Consider the following 21223-nt stretch of genomic DNA (forward strand, 5'->3'; position numbering starts at 1 on the left):
TCTGCAAGCAGTGGATGCCCCCCAGAGAGGGAGGGGAGTGCCAGTCTGTGACAGTTTGATGAATGGAATGGAAGATTGAAAAAAGCAAATAACTAAAGAGAAATAACTTGTGGAGCTGCAGCAGATATTGCGAGTGTTCCAGAAGGTAGCGGAGTGCATGGGAAAACCTGTAAATATTATTGGATTTGTGTGGAATGGCATTTAATATGTTTCAAGATTATCCGTTGACTCTCTTTCGGGTGTTGCGAATGAATTCCCACATTTGTAAATGATGATCCTCTACTAACAGAACGCCCTGCACTCGGAATGCCCCCCTGTTTGCCCTGTATGCCCTGTATGGTATTGGCGGTACAAATCGTTGGTTATAAATTTCATTTTCCTGTGTGTTTTGTGCCTCCTTTGGCCTGGTGACAAGATAAAAGTATCCCCGCGGCACGTGGAGTCAATTCAACGTGTCACGGCGCACATAAATTACAATTTGAGTGGCGCCACTCGTCCGGGCTTGGTTTGCAATAAAATGGACAAATAATAGTGCAACTCGGGAGTGAAAAATGCCAGATATACGGCTGTATGGAGGAGCTGTTGGGGGCAGAGGTTTTTATGCCCCGCCTGATTGCTTTTGGCGTTCGCAATTAGAAACTTTATGATTAGTGTTGGTCTGGTCTGAGCCGCGCGTAAAAAGTTTCCGACTGCATTTTGCAACTTGTTTTTCCACCACTCAGCGCTAACCAACACTGGTGCTCTCTCTCTCGCTCTCTCTTGTGCTCTATTCCGTTACAGGTAGACCGCTAGAGGCAGAGGCACAGGCAGACATTGAGAGCTTAAAAACTTTGTTATCAACAAACGTGTAAATCTACTGAGCGACCAACCCACTGCCAGGGTACTACAAATTATTGAAAACTTTTCCCCTACTCCACACACACATGTGGGTGGCTGTGTGTGTGTGTGTGTGTGTGTGTGTTGTAGAGTTGTCTAACTTTTAGGCAAAATATTTATGATCGTTTTAAGGAGAGAGAGAGAGTAGCCAAAGTTTTGGAGGGCGATAACAATATTAAAAGAGTCAGTCGTGTATTGACTTGGGGAATTTTCGTATTTGGCTCGGATTCAGATTAGGAGTGTAAAACTGTTTAGAAAATTGTGCAGCTTAAAGATTAAGATGAAAACTTAATGAAAACTCCCTGCTTTCCTTCCTCTCCGGCTGGTTTCCTGCCAGACACTCGCCGCAAGCCGCAGAGGGAGGGCGGCCCTCGTTTAAGGGTCTTTCATTTCAGCCAACGACATTTTCCAGTCACGCCCACTTAACAGCAGCCCCAGTCCCAGTCCCAGTCGCAGTCGCAGTCCTGATCCAGCTATCTAAGCCAACAGGGGAGGGCCCTTCCCAGGCATAAAGGGAAAATTATCCTTTATTATTTTCAGTGCAAAGTTTTCACTCTCATCGGGGGAGCAGAGAGGGCGGGCGGGCGGTCGGGCTGTGCCTTGGCAACTTTATAATATTATATTTTGTGGATGGTGTGTCGCACTTATTATCGATTACCCATCATCAGGTGAGAATGCCAGCCGGGATACAGGTTGCCATATTGGAAGGCGGCAAACCCAGCAAGCAGTCCTTTCAATATGCTGCACACACACCACCACCCTCTCTCGGGGGAAAAAGTTTGTCAATCGAAGCGAGAATCCCCTTCTCGGGAGCTGGGGGATCCGACTGTTGTTTGGTGCTCTCCGGGTGTGCCATAAAACTTTATCTAAATGCTCGCATCAAGCAGTGCCACCACTCCAACGCCTCCGCAGCAGTGGATGAAATGGCGGAGCGATGTTCGATGTACTTTCATTACTTTCATTATTTAGCCGGAACGGCAACAGAATCGACGCTCAGTTGAGCGATTTGCCAGAAATTGAAAAGCATTTAATGGGATTTTCACTTGGTTACGTGAGCCTCACAAGTCGATGAAAGCGTCCATGGATAGTAGAGGCAGGGGGTGGAGGGGAACTAAATCGCCTTAGATCGTTACTCGATTGAAATGCATTTTGGTTAAACAGAATTCGATTAGGGAACAAAGCGAGTAGCAGATACCACGACCGACCGGCTCTGATTGAATGGACTGTACTTCTGGTTGGAATAATTTCAAATAATACTGATGCTTAAGGGCAGCCATTTATGGCTGATGGAGATGTACTATTTCGAATGATTACTTGTGGTATTTTTTTTGGTATATTTTGTTTAGTATATATTTTTTAGTATACATTTTTTAGTCTATTTTTTGTAGTATATTTTTGTAGTATATTATTTTGTGTATTTGTTTTTAGTATTTTTAATATTGCCATTTATGGGCGATGGAGATGTATTTCGAATACATACTTGTGGTATACTTTTTAGTCTATTATGTTTAGTATTTTTTAGTATATTTTTAGTATATTTTTTAGTATTTTTAAAGTATATTTTTAGTATTTTTAATTTTTTCATTTATTTCAAATACTTACTTGTGGTATTTTTTAGTATATTGTTTTTAGTATATTTGTAGTATTTTTAAGTAATTTTTAGTATTTTAAATTTTAGCTATGTTTCTCTAACATTTTTTTTATTGTGGTATTTTTCTATTTTTTTATTTGGTATTTTTTTGTCCAGTACATTTTAGTTTCGATATTTTATCTGGTATTTATTTAGTTTTTTTTTTTGTTATTTTGTAAAATTCATATTATTAGTCTCGTATTTTTAACATCAGTTTTTTATCGATTTTTTCAATTAATTTGTAGTATATTTTATGCCATCTTTAATCTTTACTCTATCCCTCTTCCACTTGGCGTTTTGGATAAGTACCAACAAAAAAGTAGGCAACACTTTTGCGCTTCATTAATTAAACGAAAGGGAAAACGAGCGAAAGCCTTAAACCGTGAAGGGGAACGAAGGGGAATCGGGACGGATGTCAAGTGATAAATTGCTGTCGTTGGTGGAGCTGCAGGGGGCGTGGGGGAGCGGCACGAGCTGTCTATTTTGACGCGTTTCGCTGGCACTTTCTGTTTGTCTTTCAAATTGGTCCTGTCGCTGCTGTGCTGTTTTAATTATAATTTGTTTGGCCTAATGTCTTTCCTTCTGTGTACTGCCTTGGCCCGTCTCCTAATGAGTTTTGTTGCCCCCCTTTTTTTTTTTGGTCCGAACTGGCCAAAATTTCCATTAGCACTTGCCTGGACCAAAGTTGCCTTTTTTGGCTGCTGCTGTGCTGCTGCTGCTGCTGTTTTTAGTAAGTTTTACAATAAACAAATATGCCAACGGGCGAAGTGAGTAACTTTTGTCATAAATTTGTGCTGTTTCTTGGGATTGCAGTTGGTGTTTCGGTAAATAAACTTCAAGTTTTTCCCCCGAGTCAAAGGGAGAGGCAAACTTCGGCTGACAGACTTTAATTAGTGAACTATTCGGTAACCGATAACCGATAGCCGATGGAAATGGGGCGGAAAAGCGGAAAACACTGAGAGACAGGGATAAATAAAAGAAACGTTAAGCAAACGACAACTGCAAATGGAATTTTAATTCAATTTGAATGTGCGCGACGGAAAGGAAAGCAAAGGAAAGGAAAGGAAGGACTCTATTAACATCCCGGAGAGTGCTTTCAGCCAGTTTCTTTTCGTTCTTTTCGTTCTTTTCTCTCTCTCTCTTCTTTATCTGTCTTTCTCTCATTAACTAATGTAATTTCATTAAGCAAAGAAGCAATCCAAATATAGAGATGAGAAAGTTTCGGGATGACACTCACTGTTTGCCACCTGTTGCTGCAGCCATGGCTTGCCTCAGAAGGGGGGAAAACCAGTGCATTATGCATGTCACCGTCGCCGTCTCAGCCAAGTCTCTACCTCCAGTCAAGTCCCAGCCAAAATCCCGCAGGTGCAATTGTGTCAGCTGCAGACCTCAGACGCTGGCTTGCACCCGGTGTAAAAGGCAAGACACTTGTCACTCGAGTGTGTCCGTGTCCGTGCGGGTGTGTGAGTGGCAGTGTGCCCAGAGGGGCCAACTGTCAATTGTGTGGACACGTTGCTGTTGCAGCGGTGTTTTGTGTCAGTTGAGAGAACTTAAACTCATTAGCCGTCAGACCCCAGACCGCCAGACCGCCAGAGAGCAGGTACTTTATGCATTTTTCATCACGAGTGAGCGGTGCAGCGGTGCAGCGGTGGCGGGAGAAAAAATGAAAAGCGGAAAGCCCCCTGGGAGTCAAGTAGGCTGCCACCGAATTTGGGTCAACTGCAGGGGAATTAAACGACTACATTTTTTGTCGTTCAGTGCAACGGAAAATTGCCTTGTTTCTATAGCAGAAAAGCGTTGAAAGAAAATCGTTTTAGCTTCAAGTGAAAGTTCCCTGACCCGAAAAAAAGCCCAACCACAGTCGGAATCTTTAAATATGAACAATTTATAGAATAGAATGCAACTTTAGCTCCAGTCTGAGATGCAGCACACTCTTGTGTGCCGTTCGGGTTGCATGCCACAGAACCTTATCGTGCAGAGTACATGCTACTGATGCACACACGAAAACTGCAAAAGTCGGCACAAATTAATGGGAAATTATAATGTGCTTGCCAGGCGGAAAAGTGCGGGGAGGTTTCTGGCGAAACACTCGACTTTTATATGGAAATTTGTAACGGCAGCAGGCACTGGCAGGCGGGCAGGCAACAAGCCAAATTATAAACGAGTCGAGAGCTGAAAGCAGGTAAAGTTGCAGTTTTCGAGAACAAGCACCGACCAACTGTGTTTCCCGAGTAGAAATTAGTAGATATTTAACCAGAAGTTGGTCTAATTCCTGAAGGATTTGGCTGAAAGTTATTGTTAAACTTTGCCGGAAGAACTTCTTGGGATTTGAGTAAGCGAGGAGCCAGGGGATGGATAGACAGTGCTGAAACTGCATAAATCGCATTAGTTTTGATTAAAATAAAGCCTGAAATCCTTGGAGAGGAACGGTGGAATGAAACATTAACCATTGAGAAGGTCTGGCCACACTCGTGGACTGCTTCTCCCTCGAGAAAGTATGTGAAAATTCGAACTTGTGGCAAAAACAATCCCATTTCAATCAGCAAATAAAACTGCAAATCAAACTAATTTTGGATAAGACAAACAGGGACTTACATTGAGGGACCCGGCGGGGGGGTGGGGGGTGCTGCTTGTGGCTTGCAGGAAAAGCCATGACCCTGTGACAAAGAGAATGGAAACGAAGATCTGGATCACATCTGCAGGCCCGCATAAAGGCTTTTCAATGAGCAAACATTGGCAAAATTGTACACAAATAAGCAGTTTACACACACACACACCGCCACACACAGACAAATAGAGATTCAAATGCAGATAGAGATGGAAAAAGAGGTATAAATCGAGCAAATCAAAAGTAAACAGACACTAGAAGAACGACAGGCAAACAAGGACGAAAAAAAGCATCCACAGAGAGACAGCAGCCACACCCCCCCCCCCCCCCCCCCCCGCACTCGATCCTGTTGGAAAAAGGGGAAAAAATGTTGTATTTTATTTGCATATATTGTAACAGTTTTTAGCCCCGCCACGCCTCCGGCCAGAGCCCGGCGAGGACGATTCCAGTGCACAGATGAGCGTTTGCATTAGTGTATATCTTGCCATATACTGTGTACACAGGACACAGACGGAGGAAGCGTTTTACCAGTGGAAACATGGAGTGGCAAATGGTGCAGGAATAGACAGCCCCTCCTCCGCGTCCTCGTGGATGATTGCCTGCTTGGAGAACGGCGTTGGATGCATCGCCAGCCTGCATTTCCATGTCAATTAGTTGGTATTTTCGCGATTGACAAGCTGCACAACAACTTGAGGCAGGTGTCAGCTGACAAGAGACTCCAGTTTCCCAGCTCCATCTGAGGCTGCCACTCACCGCTATCAACGCCGTGGATCTACCCTTGTCAGAGCAAGGTATGATGGGCTTTGCCATGCGGCATCTCTGATGCATCTCCCAGCATCCGGCAAGGGGTATCAAAAGCAAGACCACTGCTTTTCCAGTGGCCAGTGGCCAGTGTCCAGTGTCCTTGTTGCATGCTGCAAATATTTCAGGCAGCTCAGAGATGCAGCAGAAGATGGTTGTCAGGAGCAGCTCTGGCATTCGGGTGGCCGTTGCCGTTGCCGTTGCCTCCTGGCGCTCTCTCGCAATCAATTTCATTCATTCCATCGCTCATACGCACCGGACGCCGTAAAGCCTAAAGGCCACAGCACCGAGTGCAGCAGCAGCTGAAAATACAGACACACTGGAAAGGTGGGCGGCACAGCAGGCAAGAGGAAAACGATATAGGCCCCCCCCACCCCACACCGATGTCTCTCGTTATGCAACTGAATGAAAATGTTTACCTGCCCCCGCAGAAAATTGCACAGGGAAGTATTTTTCATATGGAAATTTAACCCTATTTTCCTTTCGAGCTTCAAAAGGCAGTGGCGGTGGGTTTTCCCCCGCGATCAGCATCGTGTGTCCTTCCATCAGTCTTGGCTCCTCTTCTGCTAGGGCTACTGTTGTTCTATCGATCAATATTCACGCGTGCCGCATGGTAATACTCGATGCTCCGCCATGGCTTTGCCACTAATTTCCTGAAAACGCTTCTAGGGGCAACGTAGCGTATGAGTAATGCACCACCGCCACCACCCCGCCCAAGGGAGCCACGCCAGGCGCAGGACAAAGCAGTGCAGGAGGCGGCTGTGTCCATCAGAAGCCGGCATAGAATGCTGTTTATTTATGCTGTGCCCGGTTCCCTTGTGCCCTTGTGCCCTTTTTCCCTTGTGCCCTGCTGCCCTGTGCTCTGACTGCATCTCACGGCGATTGCTGTTTGATTACACGTGTAATTCAATGACATTTTCCTTCATTTGCCCCCCGGAAACGTTTTCCCCTCGAAAGTTCTTTTCGCTTGAAACACAAAGCAGTTTTAATTGAATTTTCAACCAACTCTGACATGTGGTTAGGCCATGGTTAGTGGGTAATTTATGTCCCTGTCATGTTTGCGGCTAAATCATTGGCCAATTCAAGTCCTGCCTGCCCCCCCCCCCCTGCCTGCCCCTGCCCCTGCCTCTCTCTGGTTTTTGTTCTAGCCCGCAAAAAGCCATTTTTAATGAAATTTTCAGCTTTGTTGGGCTGCTCAGACAGGCGAGAAGGCTTATGAGAACCGACAGCGAAAACTTTTAGCATAACCAGCACGAGAGAGAGAGGGAGAGAGAGGGAGATCAGGGAGAGGCAACCTTAAACGAAAAGTCTTGTGGAAGATGGAATATTTCAAAGTTGAAAGAACGTAGAGTGACCCGACCTCCTCTGACAAGCAGGAATTAATTTGGCACAATTTCAGGCTAGAGGAAGTTGTTGAGTAGCATGATTATGCTCAGGGGCAGACACTTTCCCGCCATGGGCCTAAATAGTTGATAAAACGGACACCCCTTGGGGGGGCGAAACAGGAGCCAATGATTGGCAGGATTCATATTTATCATGGCTGCAGTCAACATCGGACCCCCCTGCGGATGCAACAGAGCTCGAAGTCGAACTCTTGTGCGCGTTTTCCGCATCCGCGTTGCTCAATGATCCGTGTAAGCACGGGAAAACTCGAAAGGAAACCCAGCGAGAGGGAGAGCGAGAGCGAGAGACAGAGTCCGGGATAGGGAGAGACAGTGATGCATGTGCCACATATAGAAAGAGCCACAGAAGCTCCACAGAAGCTCCACAGAAGCTCCACAGAAACCTCTGTATTGATTGTGATAAATGGTCGCTTGGCTGGGCTCTGGCCATGGCTTTGGCAGCAGAAGGACCTGGCCTAGATGGAGGACTCGCACTCGAGAGCGAGGACGTAACTTTACACTTGATATTTCATTAATTGTCATATATATATAGGTACATATATAGCACATTTAGGACGGGATTTGCACACAGACAGACTCTAATATTCGAACACACGGATGAACGCCTCAACGCCTGGATAAACAAAGCAAAATTTTAATTAACGAACAGAACAGAATCGTCAATAAGTTGTGCGAACACTCGGATGCTTTCCATATGGGGATTATGAGCCGCTAATCCCCGAGCCCACAAAAAGGACACACACACACAGCAACAACTTTTGGCATAATTAATGCAGAAATATTTTGTAATATACTCGTATTCGTACTCGTACCTTCTATATATCGATCCGCCTAGGAGCCGCCGCCGCCGGCTTTATTGCCTTCACATATTAATTAGTTTTCATATGATGAACTCCGCCCTGCCCTGAACTTTTCCACGGGCTTAATGAGGAAACTTTTCCATCGAAAAGGAAAAAAATAAATACTGCTACCGTGGGGGTGGCGGTGGGTGTGGGGGGGATGTAAACCCGTCAAACGGACCGCGGTCCAAGGTCTCAGAGGTCGCCACAAACGGAGCTGTCAACATGTCAAATAAAAATCAAATTTCAAATATATATAAATCGATCCACAGAGAGAACAGGAGACTGAGACAGTGAGGGGTTCCCCCCAAGGAATCTCTGGGCGAACGCAATGAAAATAAATTATGGAAAAAGCAAAGGAAATTCCAAGAGAAGAACTTTTGTAATATAAACTAGAGTATTGAACCGCATGATGATTTCTTTAGCAGCGAAAAAGGAAAGAATAACTTGAGAGAAATGACAGACAGAAGGCAGGGCCCAATGGCAGGGACAGAGAAACAGAAGGAGAACCCAATGGCAGGGACAGAGAAACAGAGGGAGAACCCAATGGCAGGGACAGAAAAACAGAGGGAGAACCCAGTGCCAGGGACAGAGGAGCAGAGGGAGAGTCCAATGGCAGGGACAGAGAAACAGAGGGAGAACCCAATGGCAGGGACAGAGAAACAGAAGGAGAACCCCATGGCAGGGACAGAGAAACAGAGGGAGAAACCAGTGCCAGGGACAGTGCCAGCGCCAGCGCCAGAGACTGAGAAGTGGACCAACCAAATCGTTGCCTTGGCTCACTCCCTACTCCGATTTTCGCGCTTTCCCCTGTGTTTGTATTGAGCCCCACCCTCCCCCACACCCCCGCAAAGACACTTGGTTGTTATCGCAGTCACAGTTCTGGAGCTCCTGGCTCCTGGCCCTTGGATTTTCGCTGTTATTGTTGGCCAAGTGCTGGAAAATATATTTTCCATAAATCAACATCAAAATGTTTGATGATGCGATAAATAGCGAGAGAAATGGAACAAAAGGCGGCAGCAGAGGTCTCCTCCGGCAGAATCCAAGGGTCAGAAATGAGGTAAACACAGAAGCCCCATGAATTCCAGTCAGAGATTTACCAAATATTTGCTTTACCTTAAGCTCAAACCCACTCTGTGAATGTATCTTTGTAACTTTTAGTGGGTCTTCTCCGCAGTTAATTATCGCAGTCGTTGGGCGTCTGTTCTTAAGTGAATTTCGGCAATGTGTCGTTATTTAAATACAATTTATTTGATCTGCTGCTGCCATCACTTGAAATTGTATGTTTTCCTTTAAAGTTTTAATTAAATTCCAAACTTGTTTAATTTCCACGCACATGACGGCCCCGTGGGGGAGGCGTGCGGAAGGTTTGGAAGTCTTTGGGTGGGGGCCTTTAGCTTGGGGCCTTTCCACGTACGAGAGTCTTCCCCGCCACATGAACATTTCTCTTTGTCTGGCCGTCTCCGGGTCTCTGAAGTTTGTGGAGTCTGTCCTCCGCTTAAGGTGTTCATTGTCGACCTGTGTTCGTTCTAATTAAAATGTTAGCCCGCCCACAACCGCACACACACACACAGAGATACCATTGTGCCCCATCCTTGCGGCCTGCCACACCAAAGAGGGAGTCACGCACAGAAACGCACCTAACATTGACATTGCCTTGGCCACTCGTATTAATTAGTTAAACGCAAATTGACACTCGAGATAATCAAAATGGAAACATTTGGTCATCTCAGCCCCCCCTCCTTCTCTCTCCTTCTGGCCTTCTCTGTGCACAACTGCTGTATCGATGGGCTAATGAATGTCAAGCCGTATTAATCAGGCAAATTTCTTTCTGTTTGCACACACATTTTGCCAGGAAGCCGGAAGTGCAGACCAGCCCCTGACTTGTGAATCGCTTGAGGCAGAACAAACATTGACAGAGACTCACTCTCTCCTCTTCGTTACTCTCCTTCGCCGCCTCAAACGAATGCAACAGAAACCCCACAGACGGGGCAAAGGTGGAAACTTTTCTAATAAAAAAAATCAGTAGGGCTTTTGGCTGTGGTCCATTTCGGGGGACCCTTTGGCAAGGGTCCATCCTTTCTCGGGAAGAAACAACCATATCGGGGGCCTACCCCAGAAACTATCGATCTGACAAAGGGTATTCAAAGGACTTACCCTTTCGTGTTTTGCTTGTAATTCTGCTGCATTTTGTGCCATAGCTTATTTTTTTTTTTTTTTTTTTTTTAGTATGTCGAGTGCACAAGCTGCTCCCTCCCCCCACCTCCTCCCCTTTTGAGTGTGTAAACAATAACAAATTTTTGCATAAAGCGTTTACGACGTTGTGGGGGTTCTTTGCTTGGTTTTTGAGTCGTGTTAAGTTGGGTTTTCGGTGGCTTGGTGGCTTGTTGGGGGGTTCTTTGGTTCTGCGCTTACAAGTGCACAAGTTTTGAGGCTAAGACGCTTGAAAATAAAACTGCACATGAAAACACGCATGCACGCACTCACAAACACACACACACACTTACACACACACACAGCAGCTAGCTTCTGTCAGCGACCGCACCTGAGGGAAGGTACTGCCTAACTCCTAGGCGGGATCACTTGCAAACCGCACACACACCTACGCATAAGTTCCATCCCAAATTCACACGCGTGGAGGAATCCCGTGGCCGGGGCGCGGACCCTGGAGGCCCTGAGAGATGTTCCCCCGAATCCTGCTTCGCCGGTGGCACACTTGGCCGACGAAGCAAAATTCGCTACAAGCCAAGGAGCAATGGCTTTCCAAAAAGCCTCAAAGGTGGCCCGAACACCGCCACAAGCAGCTTTAGCACCGCCAATGAAGCAGAGCTCGTTGCACAGCTTTGCCAGTGGGGCTACGCAGGACGGCGGCAAGGGCACTGATACTCTGAAGAGGCCGAGGGACCCCCCTACACCATCGAGTAGCGGGAGAAAAACCCCCCCCAAGCGAAGCAGGAACTGCTTACAGGACATAGACGAGATTGGCGCAATCCTGGACGACCTACTCCACCAGATGAACGAGAAGGGCCAGAGGTCGATCAACATGGCCATCAAGAAGATGGTAGCACGCATGAAGGAGTTGCAAGTGGAAGTCAAATCCCATCTGCAGGCGCCAGAGGATAAAAGGGCAGCGCCAGGAGGATGCCAGTGCCATGATCACACTGCAGGCCCAACTGGCCCCCTACCCAGGATGACCAAGCCCAGTGCGACTAAGGCGACGCAAACGGCATCAGGAGCCCACAAGAGCGAGGCAACATTCCGAACTGAGGAGAAGAGCGCGCGCGGAAGGCCCAGGCAAGGACACCAAGCTGACGCCACTCGACAAGAGGAAACCAAGATGCAGTGCGGCAAGGCGGAAGACACCAACCCTACACAGAAGTGGAGTGAGGTGAGAGGCAGGCGTGCGAAACGCAAGCAGACAGGCCGACCAGACGCAGTGCTGGTCAAATGCACCGAGGAGGCATCATACGCCGACATCCTCAAACTGGTGAAGGCAGCACCAACACTCCAGAGCCTCAAAAACAAGGTTCAGGGCATCAGGAAGACAGCCTCGGGCGAGCTGCTTCTAAGGATGCAACAATCCTCAGACCCCGCCACCCAGGAGCTGCAGATGGCCATCCAGGCAGCGCTTGGGGACAAGGCAGCCGTGAAGGCCATGCAGGAGACAGTCGCGGTTGAGGTACTCAACATAGACGAGCTCACGACAGGCGACGAGGTATGTGAGGCCATAGCTGCAGCGATCGACGGCGACTTAACACAAGGAGCAGTGCCGTACATGCGGAAAGCATATGGCGCAACGCAGGTAGCTACGCTGAACCTTCAGCCCGCACTCGCAAAGAAGCTCCTGGAGCTCGGAAAAGTTCGAATCGGCTGGGTTGTCTGTCGCGTGCGGCAACGGATTGCGCCAACCCGCTGCTTCAAGTGCATGGCCTATGGACACACTGCAGCCAGGTGCAGATCCAAGCGGCCTGTGGCAAGCAATGCATGCTACAAATGTGGTGGGGAGGGGCACAAGCACAACCAGTGCAACAACCCGCCAATGTGCATACTATGCGCTGGCAAGCCAGGAGACGTCCGCTCAGCAGCCCACTCGGCCCTCAGTCGCAGCTGCCCTGAGTATAAGAAGGCACTAGCAAAACTGGTTGATGGTTAAGCTCCTGCAGCTCAACCTAAACCACTGCCGAGCTGCTCAGGATCTGTTGGCGCAAACAGTCCTGGAGCAGAAGATCGACATAGCGCTACTCAGCGAGCCGTACGGCAAAAAACACGAAGGAGTCTGGCAGCAAAGCTCAGACGGAGGAGCAGCAATCTGGAGCTGTGGCCCACAACCAGGCCAGCTTACCCACAGAGCATCCAGAGTGGGATATGTGAGAGCTAAGCACAGCGGCACTTTTGTCTACAGCTGCTACATAGCACCGAGGTTCACGCAGCAGGAGTATGAGGCGATCATCAGCAACATCGCTAACGACGCACGAGGCAAATCGCCGGTCCTGATAGCGGGCGACTTTAACGCCTGGGCCACGACTTGGGGCAGCGCCAAGAACACACCCCGTGGGACATCGCTCCTGGACGAGTTCGCAAGCCTGAACGTCTGTCTCCTCAACACAGGAACCACACCAACGTTCAGCAAAGCAGGGCGGGAGTCTATTATAGACCTCACCTTTGCAAGCCCAGAGCTCGCACGCCACGCGAAGTGGCAAGTGCTGAGTGCTTACACCCATAGTGACCACTTAGCCGTAATGACGGAAACCTTTGCACCCAGGAACACAACAAGGATACAGCGGGCGCTCCAGGCCGGGTACAAGGAGGAAAGCCTGAGCAGAGCCGCGCTCCTCTCGGCAGCAGAAAACCTAAGCGCCGCCGGGGATGCTGAAGCATCCGCGCTTGCCGTTTACAGGACCGTCAAAGCGGCCTGTGATGCAGCCATGAAAAAAAGAAAGATCGGAGGAAGCAGGCACCGGCCAGTACCGTGGTGGAATGAGCACATTGCCAAGGCCAGGAGGGAGTGCTGCGCAGCTCGGCGTGCCTACCAGCGAGCAAGAGGCTCCGCCCAATTTGGCAGAAATGGCGCGGCATTCAAGGCCAAAAGAAAAGAGCTGAAGGAGGCCATCAGAAGCAGCAAACTCAAATGCTTCAAGGAGCTCTGCGATGCAGCCGATGCGGAACCTTTTGGTGGAGCATACAAACTAGTCATGGGGAGATTAAACAGACAGCCTATGCCCAAGGATCCGGTGCATATGAGAAAGATAGTCGGCACCCTATTCCCTGGACAACCACCCTTACAAGAGGAAGCTAGGCTAGAAGGAGCTAGCCTGAGGGACACCACCACCATCATCACTGCCAGAGAAGTACTGGAGGCCACGGGTAAGCTGAAGATCGGGAAAGCGGCAGGTCCAGATGGAGTCCCTAATGCAGCACTAAAATGCATAATTAGAGCCCATCCGGAAGCATTCGCCACAATGTACACCCAGTGCCTAGCGGAGCGGACAGTCCCACGAGCATGGAAACGGCAAAGGCTGGTTCTGATACCCAAGCCAGGCAAAGAGCTCAACGACCCATCGTCATACCGGCCGCTGTGTATGCTGGATACCATGGGCAAGATTTTCGAGAGGATGGTATGTAACCGACTGGAGGCGGAACTGGCTGAGCGTCGCGGACTTTCCGACCTCCAATTCGGGTTCCGCAAGCAGAGGAGCACCACTGACGCCATCGAGATGGTGACAAACCTTGCCAGGGAAGCCATGGCAGGAACGCGATGGGCTGGAGGCGACAAAAAGTACTGCCTAGTATGTACACTAGACGTACGAAACGCCTTCAACTCTGCCAGCTGGAAGAGCATCCTAGAGGCCCTGACCAGGAGGGGTATATCTGAGCAAATCACACGGACTCTGCGAAGCTATTTCACGGACCGCGTCCTGATCTACGACACGGAAGAAGGAGCAGAACATCACCAAATCACCGGAGGCGTCCCACAGGGCTCGGTCCTAGGGCCGATACTGTGGAACGTGATGTATGACGATATCCTGCGGCTTACATTACCGGAAGGGTGCACCCTGGTGGGCTTCGCCGACGACATAGCACTGGTGACAGTGTCGAAACACGTAAGAGACGTAGAGGAGAAAACCAACGTAGCAGTCGGGATGATAGTGGCCTGGCTCGCAGCCAACGGGCTAGCATTGGCGGAGAAGAAGACGGAGGCTGTGCTAATGAGCAGCAGAAAAAAGGTCGAGCAGGCATGCGTGAGAGTCGGTAGCACGATCATCAGGACCAAGCCTGCGCTAAAGTACCTAGGGGTAATGATGGACCAGAGGCTAAACTTCAAGGCCCACCTGGAATACGCCAGCGCAAAAGCGACTGCAGCTACGGCGGCCATAAGCAGGATGATGGCCAATACAGGGGGACCACGGCAGCGTAGCAGGCAGCTCATCGCTGGGGTGGTCACCTCCATAATCTTATATGGATCAGCAGTGTGGGCACCAGCAATGATGGTTTCCACATACAGCAGAGACTGCAGAAGCGCATACCGACGCTGTGCCCTGAGGGTTACATGCTGCTTCCGGACGGTGTCTGAAGACGCCGCACTTATTGTGGCAGGCATGGTCCCACTGGGTCTCCTGGCAGCTGAGCGGCAGAGCGGAGGGGAGGTAGCCAGCGAGCGGCGAGAGCGCACTATAGCCCAGTGGCAACGGCGCTGGGACCAAGCGGCAAAAGGGAGGTGGACCAGACGTCTCCTTCCCCAGCTTAGCCCATGGCTGCGAAGAAGGCACGGCCAAATGGACCATTATTTGGGCCAACTGCTGACGGGGCATGGCTGCTTCAAGCAGTACCTGCATCGCTTTAGGCATGCTGACGACCCGTATTGCAGCTGCTGCGGGCCTGGAGTCGACGAGGATGCAGAGCACGTCTTCTTTGTATGCCCCCGCTTCTCGCAAGAACGAACGAGGCTAGGGGAGACGCTTGCAGAAGTGAGTGTGGACACCCTCACCGACCAGATGCTAGCCGATGAGCAATCTTGGAACGCGGTCGCCTACATGGCAGCAAGCGTGATCAAGGAGCTGCGCAGGCTGGAGCGAAGCCGGACAAACTAAGCCAGAAGGATGACCCCACAGCCCGCACCGCGAAGTAATGCCTAGCGGCAGTCCCGCGGGAGCGGACCTACCCCCCCCCCACCCCCTTCCCAGCCATAATTGTTATTTTATAAATATAAATTGTTTTCCCAATAAAAAAAAAAAAAAAAAAAAAAACACACACACACTTACACCCTCAAACACTTGAGAACAGCAAAAGTTGTTGCTTCTTGAGATGCATTTTGAGCTTGGGGACAACTTTTGCCGTAGCACACATTTGTGGGTCGTTCAAATTTAAAGGTTATACCGCTCTGTGGCTCTTACTCTCTTTTTGGAGTGTTTTTATTGTGTGTTTTGGGCTGTCGGAAAACTTTAAATATGGATCTTTAAACAAGTCCTGTCCCTCTTTCTCTGTGTGTGTGTGTGTGTGTGATATGCTAATTGCCAACTCATTAAAACAGCTTCTTGTTTATGCTTTGGAAAACACCACAAATTTTGGTCTCTCTGCCACTCTGTTGTGGAATTTACATGCAACTGTTTCTGCTCTCCAGGACACTCACTCACTCTCTCTCTCTCTGTCTCTTTCTGCACATTCTAATTTAATCATTTGGCTAAATAATGAGACAGGAACTCTGATGAACCCTTCTGCTTTCCCTCTCTCTCTCTCTCTCTCTCTGTCTCTGTCTCCCTCTCTGTTGCTCCCTGCATCCTTTTGGGTTTGGTAAAATGTGTCCTTTGGCTTGCTTTTTCCTTCTTCTTAATTAAATGCACTTTTGCTGTGGGGACAAATATTATTTTTGCTAAAGACTCGACAAACTGGCTAACTAACCCCCCCGAAAAGGCAACCCGCCCCCCCTCTACCCTTGCTTTGGGGCGGGGGAAAAACCTCTTTCTCATTCCAGGTAATCCCTCGAAACTTTGCCAACGCACAAAAGCGTAAATACCCAAAGGAATCCCCACGCTAACATTATGTATGCCCAAGTCTTGGCCAAAATACGTCTACACATCGGCCCCCTGGCCCCTTGGCCCGTCATTTGGGCCCCGGTTTAAGTCGTAGCATAATCGTTTTAGAAATTTATGAGTCAAGGACCAACATGGAATGGGGTTGAGCACATGTTTTGCTCTCTCGGGTTTTTTTCTTCTCCACTTCAAGTTCAGGCCTCCTTAAGAGGGGGCTAATGGGGTGGAGGAGGAGGAGGAGGAGGAGGAGGAGCCCAAATAAAAAGTAAAATTATGATTATCTTGGCCAGGCCTTTGAACCTGTCCCATCCATTGAGGAGGGAATAAAACTGGAATATGATACCCTCGATAAAGGGGTGTTATGTGTCCGAGCAGATGTTGGCCAAAAAAGAGAAGGGGATCCCGAAAACTGCCTAACAAAGATAGTGGACTTTAAAGATACATCTTGAAGGGTATCTAGAGCTTCGGCCTCCCAAACCAGGTCGGCCTCGCCTGTGGCTTAGGTGGCCAGCATCACCCGCACCGTTGTGGCCAGGAGAGGGACGTGCATAATCGCTGATTAGTGTCTGGGCGTCAGAACAGGAGGCTACCAGGTCTCTGCCAGGTCTATTCCACACATCCCGCAGGTCGTTTCGCGCCATAAATTCGCCGCACGCGTCCGACGTGCAGATTGGTTTTGGGGTAGTGTGGCTCCATTGCATCCACTAATAACCAGTATGCATGTTATCCGCCGAGGGCCCAGTAGGCAGACACCCCACCCACGCACCGCCCGACCACGCATAATGAACTCTGCCGCGAACGCAGGCGCTTAACTTAATTAAAAACTGCATTCGACGAGAGCCATTCGGCCATTCGGCCATTGGGGCCGCTTGGGCTCGCTTTGTTTTCGAAATTTCGTAATTGGCAAGTTGTTAAACGGTGTCTGGTTACAGCTCTGGCCCAAAGCAGGCTCAAAATGTTGCCAAGTGGCAAGGAACCTTCACATCCTTTATGCCTTTTCCATTTCCAGGGGCGAGTTTTGGGTGGATGGGTGGGTGGCTGGGTGGGTGGGATTGTAATATCAATTACTTGCAAAAATTCATTTGAATTCGAAACATTTTCTCTTTATTCTCGTGTGGGCATCCCTTTTGGCGTTTGGGCTTTGATATGGCGCATAAATTTAATTAAATAAGTTATTATATTTTAATTGGATTTTTGTTATGTAATTTTGCTGACAATTTTCATATTTTCCGCTCTGTTCTTGTTGTTTTCGCTGCTCCTGTTTGTTGGGCTCTCATTAAGAGTCGAACAAATACTGATACACTCTCATAATTGTATAATAACAATCGTGTGCGACCTTTGACCCGTGTGACGAAGCCTACAATTTACTGTAATGCAAGACTTAATTGTCGTTTTTCCACTACCCAAAAAGGCAATTGCCACAGATTGATTGGTGGCAAAAGATATTAGCAATTAGCTTGGTCTTGAGAGGGGGGAGAGTGCTCTAAATAGTTGGAAAATCATGATTTCATTGAAATGTATGCCAAAAATCCCACCATAAGTCGTCGTCTGGTCCTCTCCATTTATCAGTGTTCCAGGAGTAAGCCTAATTCTAGGAAAATTCCAGACAATCCAAGCCGAGGGATTGTATGCTCTGTACAACAAATGGCAATACCCTAGAAGTGCTGTGATCTCCATTCGAATGCAGTCTTTAATCTGTTCCATAATCTGTTCCATAATCTGTTCCCTTCGACCTTCATATCCCTTGGGAAATGTAAACTTTTTATGTGTGTTTTGTGTACATAAATTTTAGTTTTCAATTTTGGGAAATCCTTTCCTATCACGGGTTGCTGTTAAACAATTTATGAATCCCTGTCTGAACCACAAACCCACAATCATTTACAAATGCGTTTCGCTCCCCCTCTACCCCGCTCCCCCCCTCCTCTCTGTTGCCGTCTAACAATTGTCAATTGCATAATTTATGAAATGCTCGCGTTGATTGAATTTTAGCAGACAAAAGGGGTGTGGGGGGGGGTACTACAGGGTAAGTGGTAGTCGGAATTTGTCAATTGAATTTCAGGGGCTCATTATTTGCCGTCTCATTGACTCGTCATCGGCTGTAAATCAACTCCCTTGCCCACTAAGCCCCCCGCCCTCCCCTCCTCCATTCAACCAATGACAGAGTATTGGCGTCGCTGTCTGTCTGCGGTTTTCTGCTCTTCACACGCTTTTCTCGCTCTCTTTTTTTTCTTCTTTTATTTTTTCTTTATTTGTTGAATTTTTCCACTTTGCACATTTGCAGAGCAATTAAAATTGATTTATGGCGTCGAGACGGCCTCCCCTCACCCCTCACCCACCACCCACCACCCATCAAGTGCACTATGGGCCGCACATATATCCTTGTTTTTTTTTCGGCGCAGGACTTCCACTTGATATTTGCTGTAGAAAACGCGTGGGAGCCTTTTCGCTCCCTTTCTGTCGCTGTAATTAGGCGAAGTAATTTATTTTTATTACCCCCCATTTTCAGCGTAGGCTAGAAATTTGTCGCTTGTCCTGGCCCACGCGACACTTCAAGGAGGATTTTAATTGGTATAATCTTAAGGCCCGTGTGCCACAGACATTCGGACAGACAGGTGGCAACGCCTCCTCGTCTGTGTGGTTTGTCCCTTTTTCTCTTTTGTTTCCCTTCTGCCAGTTGGCCAGTTAATTGGCCCTCTCGTCGAAAGACGGCCCTCATAAGTGATATATAACCACGGAGTGTCGGCAAAACTTGACCAAAATTCAAAGGAGACACAAAGTCTTTCGCAAGAAACAAAATTCGTTCGCAGAATCATTAAAAAGTATTTGGGGAAAGAAAAAGCATGCAAAAAAAAGTGTAATTTATGGGGAAATTAAGCGAAACTAATAGGAAAAGCCAAGTGGCAGAGGGAAAACCTGGGATGCAATGGGAGTTTGTCCGTTTTTGACAGCACCTTCCGCTGCCGGCCTGGGATTCTGCTCCTCGTTTTATGAAGATGGACACTTGTAATTCATTATGCGAGTCCCCCTCCCCACCACCCCACCCCCACCCGAATCAACGGAAATGAGTGCCGGGACAACTTTGGTGCCGCACCTCCGGATGGATGCTGCTCCTCTTTTAGCCATGTTAATTTTTCTTCATTTTTAAATTCGTGTTCCAATCTCCTGCCTGTCTGGCTGCCCCTTGCCCCCTTGCCCCCCCCCAGCTCTCCGCCTTCGTGCTTCTTCCGTCACTTATTTCTTGTCAAGTTTCAGACAAAGTTGCACTCGTTAGAGTCCGTTTTGGTAGAATGGCTTCGGTAATTGCTCCACCAATTCGAACAGTCTGTGGCAGAGACCTCTGGCGGTATTTTGGAGAAAGATTGGAGACCAAATTTCAATGAGGTGAAAAGCTTCTTTGGGTTTAAGAAGCTTTGTAGAAGCTTCAAGGCTTTCATCTTGGGACTCCTAATTCAGGAGAACAATTTCAACAATTTTAAAAGCTTTACAGCTTGAAAGCGCTCGACAGAGAAGAGTGTCAGCAAAAGCTTTGAAATTTTAGGAATGTATATCTCTAAAGCGTTTAGCTCTTCTTGAATCCTTCAGGCATCTAAAAAGTATTATTCTCAGTCAACGATAACGAAAACCTTTTAGCCATAACATAATAAAGTTCTGAAAGCTTTTAGAATGCAAATATATTTAAAGCTGCGATAAAGAGAGCACAGCTTTTGCCTTAGAATCAAACTCTTTCGAAGCTTATTCCAGAGCAGACTTGCCATAAAATCCGAGCAGGAGTCTGATCCAAAGCTTTCCCAAACGCTTTTTCGGCTCGTCGCGACGTGCGCAGGTCACGAACGAAACGAGAGAGTCGCCGTCGCCGTCGTCAGCCTCCAAAGCCCCCCCCCTAAAGAGCCCTAAAGCTGATGTGGACCAGCAAGCATCGAAGCTTCTGTGGCTCTCTTTCGCTGCCGCTGCCGCTGCCGCTGCTTCGTTCGCTGCTTCGGCTGCTGATGCTGCTCCCACGATGCCGCCTGCCAGAGGCACAGCTTGTTTTGGTGTCAGTTGGAAACTCTGTGGTAAAGTGTTCGGTTGTTGTGTATTTGGCTGTCGAGCGCAGTGCGCCCCGCACTCTATCCGTTTCTTCTCTCTGCCTGTCTCCATCTTGCCACTCGCTCGCACACAGTGACAATTGCTGTTGTGGCAAGGAGGACCGCCTAAAAGCGTGGAGCAAGCCTTGTTGCTGGCCACATTCGAGGAGGAGGACATCGGTGCGTATGCGTATTTATTATTTTAGATACGATTCATCGATTCATCACGGCAGAGTGGGGGCTCCCCTGCTGGAGGCGGAGGCGGAGGCCGAGGCGAAGGTGGCCTCTGTAGGTCAGTGTTATAACGATTCTCACAGTTTGTCTGTCTGTGGCATACTTTTGTGCCCCACGCTTTTGCATTTTCCCCCCCCCAGCAGCAGCATTCACGGGATTCCCCTTTCATTGTGTGTGTGTGTCTGTCTCTCTCCTTCTCCCTCTCTCTCTGTGAACGTTTGCAATTTCCGCCATTGGCTTTGTGTCAAGTCACTTGGCAAAGTCCTGTACCTTTTAGCCTTATTTACATGTGAGTGCGTCCGGGAGAAGCGAACGAGCTGCGAGATGCGATTCCCTCAAAGGGAGACACTGTGCCTGGTTCCCTGAGTCCCTCTGCTGCCTGCTGCCTGCTTCCGGCCTTTGTGCTAATTGCAATGCCGAACATTCCTCAATTTGCATGTGGAATGAATGTTGAATGAAAATTTAATGCTACAATCTTTAGAGGAGAAATCCCTACGCATTCTAGGGTCCAGTCTGTTGTCCTTCGCTTCCCTTGGAGTCCCTGTGGGGCGATGGGGCAATAATTTTGCTGTTCAATTAGGTTTCGGTGCAACAAGGAGTCAAGTTTTGGCCCCTTTTACGACTACAATAAACATAAAAGTTATTCCCAGTGCCACACACGCACACAACAGAGCAATAAAATACAATCTCACAGCCTCTCGCTGCCACTCTGCCACGCTGTGGCACGTGTGTGTGTGCGTG

General features: G+C 48.4%; 1 protein-coding gene across 8 annotated transcripts in view; it reads left to right on the forward strand.

The window, feature by feature from the left end:
- The window catches only part of LOC108158772 (syndecan), a 96953-nt gene that overhangs the window by 53019 nt on the left and 22711 nt on the right, over positions 1–21223 (forward strand). For 5 of the 8 annotated variants that reach the window (XM_033391327.1, XM_033391328.1, XM_033391323.1 and 2 more), the window contains exon 1: positions 20069–20428. The exons of the other annotated variants lie outside the window; for them this stretch is intronic. In XM_033391327.1, the coding sequence (XP_033247218.1) occupies positions 20084–20428 (345 nt within the window). In that variant the 5' untranslated portion in view covers positions 20069–20083. Of the gene's footprint in view, positions 1–20068; positions 20429–21223 lie in introns of those variants that run through there. 8 annotated transcript variants of the gene reach the window in all.

The sequence above is a fragment of the Drosophila miranda genome, chromosome 3 (assembly GCF_003369915.1).
Source record: "Drosophila miranda strain MSH22 chromosome 3, D.miranda_PacBio2.1, whole genome shotgun sequence".
Taxonomy (NCBI): domain Eukaryota; kingdom Metazoa; phylum Arthropoda; class Insecta; order Diptera; family Drosophilidae; genus Drosophila; species Drosophila miranda.